At 31.4% G+C, this 12,568-nt stretch overlaps 1 protein-coding gene across 1 annotated transcript in view; it reads left to right on the top strand.

Annotated features, from left to right (window-relative positions):
• Window positions 1-12,568, top strand: part of LOC105345976 (uncharacterized) — a 50,754-nt gene that overhangs the window by 15,855 nt on the left and 22,331 nt on the right. The window contains exons 5-11 of the mRNA XM_066066094.1: window positions 70-201; window positions 2,235-2,372; window positions 6,859-6,996; window positions 8,862-8,999; window positions 9,610-9,747; window positions 11,656-11,793; window positions 12,409-12,546. Of these exons, the coding sequence (XP_065922166.1) occupies window positions 70-201; window positions 2,235-2,372; window positions 6,859-6,996; window positions 8,862-8,999; window positions 9,610-9,747; window positions 11,656-11,793; window positions 12,409-12,546 (960 nt within the window). The remainder of the gene's footprint in view (window positions 1-69; window positions 202-2,234; window positions 2,373-6,858; window positions 6,997-8,861; window positions 9,000-9,609; window positions 9,748-11,655; window positions 11,794-12,408; window positions 12,547-12,568) is intronic.

A 12,568-nucleotide genomic window follows, 5' to 3' on the forward strand; every position in this document is an offset into this window, starting at 1 on the left:
TTGTTCTAAGTTTGAAGTTACTTTTTGTATTAAGTGGTATATTTTTCGTTGACAATTTAATTTTAATAGGATGTCGCGGGAACTATGGTGATGGTTGTCAGTATGCGTGCCCGACAAACTGTCTGAATGGAAATTGTAACGCATATACAGGTGACTGTCTTCAATGCCCCCCAGGATATCACGGGCTGCATTGCCAATACGGTTTGTATTTTCAAAAATTATTTTTCAAAGTATTTTACACGGATTAGATATAAAAAAAATGGACTTTTTTGACTGTGTTAAAAATATGATGTTTTCTAAGAAACTAAGAGACTAGGGAACTGTTGTGTTGCTATCTATGCACTCTTTAATCCTGAGATGCTTATACTGCTACTATAACCAAAGGTAGCGAAACAGTATGATGAACAGGGAGTTAGTAAAACTGATATTCTATTAATTAAAAACGTGCCCAAATGGTAAGAAAACTGAAAATAAGGAAACACACTATTACAATTCAATCTTAAATGACAATAATGAAAAATAATCATACAGGATTGTGACAGTTATTGGTGACCATAATTTCCAAATATAGACAGAAATTAACTTTTAAATGAGCAATTTGAACAGAATATACATGTAACCTTTAAGTATAATATTTAACTTTCTCAACTTTTATGTGGTAACTTATCAGTATGTAAACAGTATGCGCTCAATATCATAACACCATTTTTACAATAAATATTTGCCACATTTACGCGGTGTACCTAGCAAAACCATAGATCATGCTTCATACAGAGAGTATTTGTAGTTTATGAATACGCTGTGATTTTAAACTTTTTCTATATTTAAAAAGTCAAGATAAAAGATACACGTGTAACATATACTTATTTGTTCGAATTTTATGTTGTCTTTTTTGTACAGTATGGTTCGAGTTTCACGAGAAAAATGTGTTGTGAACTTACACGATATAGTTTTTCGCAAACGCTTACACAACACGCTTTTCAATGTTACACCTTAAATAAATTATTGATTGAAAAGTACAAGATCACAATGACGTATGGCTAAGCGTCAAATGCAATAAAACGAGGAACCATGTTTTTGTCCTTGACTGATATAAAATGTTTGTCTCTTTCTATGAAGGAATGATTCATGTCTTTCATCCTTTCATTTCTTTTAGCTCTATATAACTATAATCAAGTTAACAATCTTCTTTTGACTCAAAGCTGCAACGGAGGATCTACTTGTTGCTCTGCAACGAGCTTGACTCTAGATTAGTTCTGTGTTTGATTCCACTGCATTAATAATAACAGGAAATTGTATTATTTTTTGAAACCTTGACACGAATAATTGATAGGCACTAATACTTAAAGGCATTTCGCATTTCGCAGTCAAACAAAAACTTGACTGCGAGTATTTACAAACTTGTTGACAGCTGACAGTTAAAGTGACGTAGTCAAAACATCGCGCGACTAAATGCCGCACTCTGATTGGCTAATGTAGACAAAAAGGAAGATCAGCTAAATACTCAAAAGTACTCAAAAATTAGAATTACAATTATATTATGACTAGACTACTATTTTTGGTACTACCATAAACATAACATATCACAATTTACATAAATGCTATTATTTACAATAATGCTGTATTCCAAGTCAAATTGTGGATAAATTTTCAATATAAAAATACCGTTTTAGTTTTCGACTCCAAGAGAAAAATTACTTTTGGCATGGGTCATCCAAAAAATATTGAACAATTGAAGTCCAAAACTATACATGAAAACTGTTTTTGTGTGATTGGCATTACTTGTATTTCAGATGCAAACCTCATTAAAACAATATGATTATACATGTATCTCAGTATGTTATTATAAAATCAAAATCTACAACAACAAATTTGATTTAGATACAATGAGTGATCATCATTTAAATCAATTAATCCGTTCTTCTTGAACAAAAATAAATCATGATTTCTGATTATATTTTCAAAATAAAACAAAATTTTATTTATTTACTCAATAATACAAAACAATATCTTGTTTTGTTTTTCTTTTACGATTTGTGCTCTCATTAATAACGTGTGGAATCTGATTTTGTTGCATTATTCTGACATGCAGTTTGTATTACAATGCTTTCTTTTTTACCTTGGCCTTTATATATACATGTTCTATATTCAGAATGATACTGGAAAGTTTACTAAATACCACTCTATCATTTGATTTCAATTGTTTGCATAAGTTAGTTTATTATTCATTCTAGAATGCTCCTCAGGGTACTACGGTTACAATTGTGATAACCAATGTAGCGAGCATTGCTCGATGTCCTTCAACTGTGACCGTGTAACAGGGAGATGTAATGGCGGATGTATGTCAGGATGGGCAGGAGACACGTGTGATGGTAAGTAATTATCTCTGCATACAAATTGCAAAAGATTTACCTGACAAAGTAAACATCTAATACTGTTCTAGACGTTTCACACAATTTTAAAATATATAGGATACACCAATGCAAGCATTTTGCCGAAATATTTAAAATAACGCACCACCAAACTCTTAAAGGGGTTCGTTCTTCTGATTTTGGATAGCCATTTTGGGTCACCTTAAGTCTGCAAATTCTGTGTAACATATGAATTCTACTTGTAAATTGTCTTCAAACAATGCCAAATAACTAAATTGAATAAGATAGTTAAGGAAAATTCCATTTTAACGGAGTTTAGTAAGGGAATATATTTTGTGGCTGAAGGTTTTTCAAGAAGAAAATGAACATTTTTTGTAACTCAGTTTTTTCAGAGTACTGTAATTTAAGCCGTCCTATTTTCAGTGCAGACCAAATTTACAGATATTTTTTGCATTGGGATATCTTCGTGTTGTTTCAAAAAACATATTTTAACAATATTTCAATATTTCTATCGACATATATTGACATATTTAACTGATATTTCATTTAAAAAATGAACTCCAATTTTCCCAAAAAATAGCTTATTTCACGCCATATCTCAAATTTTACATCACAGACCCATATTTTTGGTTTTTTTTCTGAACTTTTAGGTTTCTTTTGACAAGGTTGTCATAATTTGAGAAAAAGTTTAAGACTCTTAATGATTTTATTGCATTTTGAATCTTTTATGAATAAAATAGTGTTTGTTTAAGTGCAGAAAGGTCTATACATGAATTAGGTGAAGACAATTGAATTTTTAAATGATGATTTAAGTTTAATAAACTTTAAATTATGTAAATTTGTATTTGATACCATGGTTTTTTTCGATAAAAAAAGATAAAAAGGAAACGTGATTTATGTGCGGTTTGCAATTTCAGTGCATAAAGGTCATATTGAATACACCCTAGCATATAGAGTGCAACATTTCATTTTAGATTTGGTTAAGCAATGTGTGTAAAAGTTAGAAAATACTTCAGAAAAAAAACTTAAAGACTTCTAATCGCAGGAGCCAACGTCAAAGGACATATCAAAACATTATTTTACATATGACACTGAATAGATGATCTAACGAAATTAAAATTAATCATACGATTAAAGTTTAATTTTAGTTGTCATTTTTGAATTGCTATACTTGTGTAAATCTGTTGAAAATATTCATAAGTTAAAGTACAGCAGGAAACATTCTAACGTTGAATTCATATTCTGATATACCATTGCCCCATAGTAAAAAAAAACCAGCTAAGTTAAGGCTTCCAACATAGCTCATGATTATCGTATCACCTTTTTTGAAGTTAGTTCTATTCATTTTTCATGATTTTTTTTTCGATTTAGTTAAATAATTGCTGTTGAAATTTATCGATGGATTGCTTTAAATAACATCTTGAGTGTTATTTTAAACAAAAGTGAATCAAAATAAGTGTATGTGATTAAATGCTTTATTTTTTTTTTTAAACTGCATTGTCGTTTGCTTATTATCCGCGTCAACAGATACAGGATGAACCACTGCCATTCAGTCAACTGAATGTGAACTGAAAGGTCTGGAAAGGTGACTGAAGTCACATTTTAGGTAACTGAATGCCAGGGGTTCATCCTGTGAGAGTACTCTTACTCGCCTTAAAGCGATTTGTCAACAAAAAGTTTTTATGAAATGCTTGACATGCAAGACGTCGAAAGTGGAAATGCAGCTAAACTATCGTAAGAGAGATTTCATATAGGTATGTTTCAATATGGTATATATCGTGTCGACATATCTATTCAACACATGAGATGATCTGGCCAGTAATTTTCTTCGATAGTCTTAAGCCTGTTATCTAGACACTTCATTTAGTCTGTAAAAATATGGAGAAGACAACCAGCCCCTAATACCTTAGATCCGTGCAATTCCGCTAACTGTTTTGCTGCTGACTTCATCTCTCCATTCTGTTCAAACTGAACCAACCAAAAAAATATAGTAATATCCCTTTATAGATACCTGTCTAAACTCACAAAAAATCAACGATACCACGTCAAGTTTAAGTGATAAGTTTGAATTATTTTTATTGAATACCAGAAATTATAAAAAGTACAGGGCGCAGGTTGTACATGTAGCTTAAGAAGAAACAGTTATTTTTCAACAATTTAATTAACTCAGTTTTCGACGAAATTTCTACAACTTGAATAATCGATGCACAGATTTAACGCTGGAACTGCATCAGTTGCAGTTGCACCTAGCACTTTTTAAATTGAGAGATTATTTTGGACAGTACTATAAATAGAACATTGTTTTTATTATAAACTATCAAGAAACCGCAAGCTTTTTTTCGAGATGAACCCATTAAAAACTATATGATTGAATTTACAATTTTTGTGATCGGCTTTGGCCGATCACTGTTGTGTCCATATGAGGCATCCGGCAAATGCTTCCACGTGTGCACACATTCCGCTTGTAGTTCTTATAAAATCTTGAAGCTTTGGTTTAGTATTTATATAAAATTTTACTCAGTTTTATTTCAATTAATTAACCTTAAGAGATGCAAACATACATTAAATACAGTTCGACCTGTTAATTCAAGAATGCACATTTTGTCTCGCGCGTAAGAATTTCGATCGAAATATTCATTCAGTAATGCATTTGACCTCGATGAACTGACCTCGATCATAAGATCCATGAATTAACCTCGATCTACTGATGTTGCATAATAGTAGCTAGGAAGGCGGCTTGATTTATAAACAAGGTTACGTTATAATGCGACCTCAATAGCAAGTGATGATGGCATTCAATGTTTTTCAGTCGCATTAAATTATTTTAATACAACTCTTTCTTTGTATACGTGTAACGTGAAGAGCCCTACTCAGTATTCTTAAGAAGAGGAAACTACATTAACATTTAATAATTACGTTAAAAATATAAAACTAGACTTTGAGTTTACGAACGGCTTTCCTCAAATTTATTTCAAAATTAAATTTGTTGACGGTTTTTAATGATGAAATTATGGTGTACAGATTCAAAATATTCTATATTCTGTAAATACTGTACGTTTTAATTGTTTTACATCAAACAGCTCATGTTGATTCTTTCTAGCTATCTATATATCTTTATTGCCGATCATTCCTTTAAAAGGAATACTTGTTTCATTTATTAGTTTAAAAAATAGAGTGTAATCAATCATATACTACCGTATAACGGGTATTTTAAAGTGCTGCTAATTTTTACGCGTTTTATAAATCCGTAAAAATCAAACGCGTAAATTTTCTAAGAATTAAAAAAACACCGCACGTAAATTTTCTACATCGTACGTATGAGGTTAATGTTCATTACCTTCAGCTCAGTCCCTGACAGCTGTACATGTAGGTTTTTTGTCACGTGGTGATAACTGTTCAGATCTTTCTATTCAGTCTTGAGTATTTTTTAAAACTACTTATAATGCCATGTTAGTAGCTAGATGTCTTTTTTGGTTGGGAGAGAAATATATTACATATATTACATTCGCTTAAAAAAAAGTTTTCCTGCTGTAGATTATAATACATGTAAAAACCATTAAGCCTCATTAGATAACCAATCATATACTATCTCTCAGATAGCGTTTGTCATGATTTAATAAATATTGAATAAATCTTTCAGTTTTTATCCACATAGGGAATAGAATAATCATTTACGTACGACATACAAAAGGACAACATTTCTGCAACATTATTAGCGTAAATCAGAAGCAGAAAGTAAACATTCTTTTAGCACACCATCATGTATATTCTAGCTAAATAATAATACACATAAAAATGTATTTTTGAGATCATTAAACACAACGAAATAATTGCCAAAATGTCATAAATCTGCATATTAATAAAACGATCGTCTTGATATTTTGCATCAAAATCGTATGATACATCGCTAAAGAAAACGGAGCATGATTTACTCTCTTTAATATTCTATACTATGTAAAGATACATCTCAATTAACTGGTACATGTAAAATAAAATGTAAAATTGGCTGACCGGGAAAAAAACAGTTTTGTAATTTTGTAACTGTAGAAATAATTTTAAACATGTCGTAAATAAATTATCTCTATTGTTTTACGGACATAGCTTACTTGAGAGATATATCTGTGATAACATAAAATTGAAATGCTATGAAAAGAGATAATAGTAATAAATGTAGATATTTAAGACTAATCGTGTTGTTTTTGTTACTGTTGTTTCTTTCTATTTACTTAATCATACATGGATACATTCTCATTTATGATTATCTGCATTGTTTTCAATTTATGGCATTTTCCTCTTAGGATCTTTATATACCAAAAATATATTTTCGTTTATTTATGCAATAATTAATATTATTTTTTTCTGACAGTATAGAAGTTATGTTGAAAAAACAATTGTGTTAGCAAAAATAGCATTAACATTTTTTTTTTACAAATTTTTTTTTACAAAGTTTGTGTACATAATTACATCAATTTGTCATACATTCTAGAGTGTGAACTTGGATACTATGGTACCAACTGTAGCCGATGTAGCGCAAACTGCATTGTATCTGGAAGTTGTGATCGGTCAAGCGGGCAGTGTTATGGAGGCTGTCAACATGGATGGAGAGGATACTTTTGTAATCAACGTAAGTCTGTTTTATACCACTGATATACGAGGATTGTTAGAAATGTTCGCGGACAGAGTAATTTACGGAAAAATTACTGTGTACTTTCCAGGATGACGTATGTTTTATTGATTACATGTATAAATTAAGAATGATAATGTAAAAAAATCTCATGTTCATTAACAAAAGATTTCATAATTAAAGAAAACCAATATATTATTTTGGATGAATTGCATTAACACAGCATCATTTTATTTTTTCTCGACGTCAGGTGACGTTAAACAACTGTAAGGCAAATCTATATTTTTTTTTTCAAAGTAATCACCTTTCCGTTCAACACACTTTTCATGCCATTCAGCCCATTTATAAAATACACCTTAATACTATTACTTGTCAGGATTTTTTATAATGTCTTCTGTGGCATATCGTACATCATTAAGGTTCATAAAGCTTTGTTTACGCAGTTTCGACTATAAATAAGAAAATAAAACGAGATCCATTAGTGCAAAATCCGGTCTGTCTAGGGAGGAGGTGATCAAATTATCAGTTCATCCATCTTTAAACCTCGGACTCCTATTGTAAACCTGTCTTCTATAAACAAAGACACATGTGGGCCATCCCAAGTTGCATCAAAGACACGTTTGGTCTCCATCGGAGTTGTTCCTGTTTGCACATTAAAGTTAAAGGACGGCCCGATGCTCCATTGTGTCCATTGGGATTAACACTTAAGACCAAATTCCTTAGGCGTTGGTCGTCCATATCCGGCGATAAAATGTTAAAGAAAACCTTCACTTCAATTAAAACTTTCACAAACTTACCTTCACTAGTATTCGGGACCTTGTATGAACTATTGTAAATTTTTATGTGCGTGAATGGTACATTCTTTAATGATAAAAATAAAGCTTAATATTTTTTGTGGTACATAAAACAAAGCCAAGTATTAATATTTTTTAAAAATATTTCAAGTTTCAATCTAAAAAGGTCTCCTTGTATCGGGCAAATAGTCTGCTTGTCCGCGAACTTTTTTCGCCACTCGCATGTATTTTTTTCTATGTAAACATGAAACTAGTAAGCATAATGTATCAAGAATTGAAAAGTGTGAATAGAGATAATTGACAAGGTATTTTTTTATGGTAACATCTAATAGCTAAAATGATTTAATTGCATTGTATTTATTACTTAACTTAGAGAATATGTTGATCGTTTTCCCCACTAAGACATGTATATGCTATTATTTACAACGTGTGCAATCTGATTATCCCATATACCACTGGCATGCGGTGCCAGGAACCTTATTTAACTATGGTTATGTACTACATGTGTAGGCTTTATTTGTACTACAGTATCGATCAGACCAAACCTAATAGAAAGTAAATCCAAACTAAACCCTGAGTTTACATTGGGTTTACTAGAGTGGACCCAGAGTAAACCAAAAGTAAACCCAACGTAAACCCAGAGTGGACACAAAGAGTAAACCCCAATTTGAAGTATAACCCGAAACAGACACTACATGTGTATTCGAAATATACAAAGGTTATGAATTACAGGCAGTAAGATGGTAAGATGAAAACGGGTCTGCTTCACACTTCAGTGCAATCAATTGACCGAAAAGCAATTCCTCAGTAAACCCAAAGTAAACCCAAAGTAAACCCTGAGTAGATCCAAATTTTCTAAAAAGAAAACCCAGAGTAAACCCCTAGTAAACACCCAAAAGTAAACCCAGGGTTTAGTTGGGGTTTACTCTGGTGTTTGATTGGGATTGAGCGGTACTGTATATTCACCAATACAATACTCATTCAATACTTGGGTGTTCAACAAATACCGTTCTAGTATAAGATTTCAAATGTTTGCATGAGTTCATTTATGTCCATTTATTTTTATTCTAGAATGCCTCCCAGGGCACTATGGTTACAGTTGTGTTAACCAATGTAGCAAGCATTGCTCGATTCCTACCAACTGTGACCGTGTAACAGGGAAATGTAATGGCGGATGTGTGTCGGGATGGGCAGGAGACACGTGTAATGGTTAGTAATTACATGTGTATACAAAATGCAAAAGAATTACCAGACAATGTAAAAAAAATGAATAATTTTTGGAAATTGTTTTTCAACAATTCTTATATAAGAAATAACGTTACAAGAACTTTGTTTGAAAGGTAATATTTTTTCAATTTTAATTTTTAACCATACACCTCAACACTATGATGAGTTTTCGGATATATTTAAACATTTTAGAATAAAAACGAATTAACCATGTATAATCGGTTAGAGAAATGTTGAGTCATCGGGAAAAATGCAGTCATATATTTACAAAATACTGTTCAACTGTGCAAATATTTATGAACAGGTTGTTCACTGATTCTCTCTAAGCTTATGCGTACATAGATTAACTTTAAAAAAAACCCATATCTTTATTTTGATGAATTTGAAATATGTTACTTGAAGGATGATCTAATTACTAGTATATTACACATATTTGCACATCATAATCTTTATATACGATATGAGTTATTTACATTTAAAAATGTATAGCGGATACTATTTTTTCTGATAATATACTTTTGTATAGAGTTCAAAAACAAAATCATTTGGTAAAAAATATCTAATGTTTACTTCAATTTGTCATGCATTCTAGAGTGTCAACATGGATACTATGGTACCAGCTGTAGTCGATGTAGCACAAACTGCAATGTTTCTGGAAGTTGTGATCGGTTAAGCGGGTATTGTCATGGAGGCTGTCAACGTGGATGGAGAGGATACTTTTGTACTCAAGGTAAGTCTCTTTTGTCTCTTTTTACCACTAATATTCAAGGGTTGTTAAAAAAGCTCATGGACAGAGTAATTAATGGAAATAAAATCACTGTGTACTTTCTAGGAGGACGTATTATTATTAAGGTGGTATGGGGCATTTGTCGATATTAATGTAAATTAAAGTGCATTATAATGAAAATACTTTCAGCAGTTTACATTTTTCAAATTTTACATTATTTAACCAGAAATAGATTTGAAAATATTTGGAGAGGTAAAAATTGTAAAAAAAAAAAACCTTAACGGGATTTCAACTCATGACTTACAGATTTGTAGTAAACATTATAACCCACTGTGCTAAGCTATTATGTGACAATATTGGGAAAGCAACTACTTGTATCATTACACTTCATTTTGTTGTTTTTTGTTTTTGTTTTCTTTTATTGATTAACAATATGACACAACATGGAAGTGCCCCATACCAACTTTGATGAATATCAATTGAAAATGAGTTTGTCAATAATCATTACATCTTAGTTTCAAAGTATAGAGCAAATTTTTACTTCGCCTGATTTAGATTAACGCAGCACCATTTCATATTCCACGAAGTCACGTGACGTTAAACAACTGTAAGGCAAATTTTCACTTTTTTCAGAGAACACTTATCTTTTCAACACACTTTTCATATCATTTAACCCATTTATATAAAAAAAAATATAATACCAAATTTTTATATAGTGTCTTTTGTGGCATGTGATAGATCATTAATGTTTAAAAAATTGCTCAATCACTCTCGACTTTAAATAAGGAAATAAAGCGAAATCCATAAGAGCAAGTTCCGATCGGTCTGGAGTGGAGGTGCTCAAAATATCAGTCCGTCCATCTTTAAACCTCGAACTCCGATTGTAAACCCTTTCCCGGTTAACAAAGACACATGTAGGCAATGTTCCTGCTTGTACACAACAGTTTAGGGCAGCCCGATGCTTTAAGTTGTTCATTGATATTTACGTTTTGGACCAGATTTTCAAGCGTTGGTCGTCCACATTCAGCATTTAAATGGTCATTAACCATTCAATTCAATTGAAACTCTTACAAACACACATTCAAAAGTTAACACGACGTCATATAAAACAGTGCATGTTGTATGCGCTTGAATGGTACATTTTTAAGAAGAAAAAAATGCGTACAAAAAATAGAAAAACGGACAGGCTCATTGAAGCTTATCAGAATAAATAATCCGTATATGTTTTGGTACATTTGGTAAAACCAAATCTTTACATATATCTTAAAAAATATTTCAAATTTAAATCTAAAAAAAAGTTCCGCTGATATTATGCGAACAGTCTGCTTGTCCGTAAACTTTTTTGACAACCCTCGCGTGTATTTTTTTTTTGTATAAACAGCTAGGAAACTAAATAGTTGGCTTAGTATAAGAAGGAATACAAGCTGCGAATATGGGTAATTGACTTATTTATCCCCGTACTATAAAAATAAACCATAACATGGTAAGATAAGCAATATAATGGATTTTGATTTATCCTATGTTATAGGCCACCATGCATTATATGAGATTTATATTACAAACAATAATGTAGACAATTTTTATCGCATATTCATAAAAAAGAGATCACTGCATTTTATTATTAAACCAATAAGTATATGTGGCTCGCTTTCCCAATTAAAACATATATGTGCTCTCATTCACAGCGTTTGAAATCTAATTATCGCATATAACACTGGCATGCGGAGCCATGAACCTTTTTAACTATGCTTTTGTACCGTAGACTTTACTTGTGCAATTTTCACTAATACAATACCCATTCAATGGTGGGGTGTTCACCAAATTCCATTCTATCTTCACCAAATTCCATTCTATCTTAAGATTTCAAATGTTTGCATTAGTTCATTTATGTTCATTTATTTTTTATTCTAGAATGTTTCCCAGGGTACTATGGTTACAATTGTTTAAGCCATTGTAGTAAGCATTGCTTTAATCGCTTTAACTGTGACCATGTAACAGGGAGATGTAATGGCGGATGTATGTCAGGATGGGCAGGAGACACGTGTAATGGTTAGTAATTATCTGTGCATACAAAATGCAAAAGAATTACACGACAAAGTAAAAAAAATGAATAATTTTTGGAAATTGTTTTTCAACAATTCTTATATGTCTAAGAGACAACGTTACAAGAACTTTGTTTGAAAGGTAATTTTTTTTCAATTTTAAATTTTAACCATACACTTACACACTATGAAGAGTTTTTTGATATATTTAAACATTTTATAATAAAAACGAATTAACCATGTGATTATCGGTTGGAGAAAGGTTGAGTGATCGGGCAAAATGCAGTCTTTATATTTACAAAATACTGTTCAACTGTGCAAATATTTATGAACAGGTTGTTCACCGATCTTTAAGTTTATGCGTACATACATTAACTTAAAAACCCATATCTTTATTTTGATGAATTTGAAATATGTTACTTGAAGGATGATCTAATAACTAGTGTATATATATTACACATATTTGCACATCATAATCTTTATACACGATATGAGTTATTTACATTTAAAAATGTATAGCGGATACTATTTTTTCTGATAATATACTTTTGTATAGAGTTCAAAAACAAAATCATTTGGTAAAAAATATCTAATGTTTACTTCAATTTGTCATGCATTCTAGAGTGTCAACATGGATACTATGGTACCAGCTGTAGCCGATGTAGCACAAACTGCAATGTTTCTGGAAGTTGTGATCGGTCAAGCGGGCAGTGTCATGGAGGCTGTCAACGTGGATGGAGAGGATACTTTTGTACTCAAGGTAAGTCTCTTTTGTCTCTTTT

The sequence above is a fragment of the Magallana gigas genome, chromosome 1, assembly GCF_963853765.1.
Source record: "Magallana gigas chromosome 1, xbMagGiga1.1, whole genome shotgun sequence".
NCBI lineage: Eukaryota > Metazoa > Mollusca > Bivalvia > Ostreida > Ostreidae > Magallana > Magallana gigas.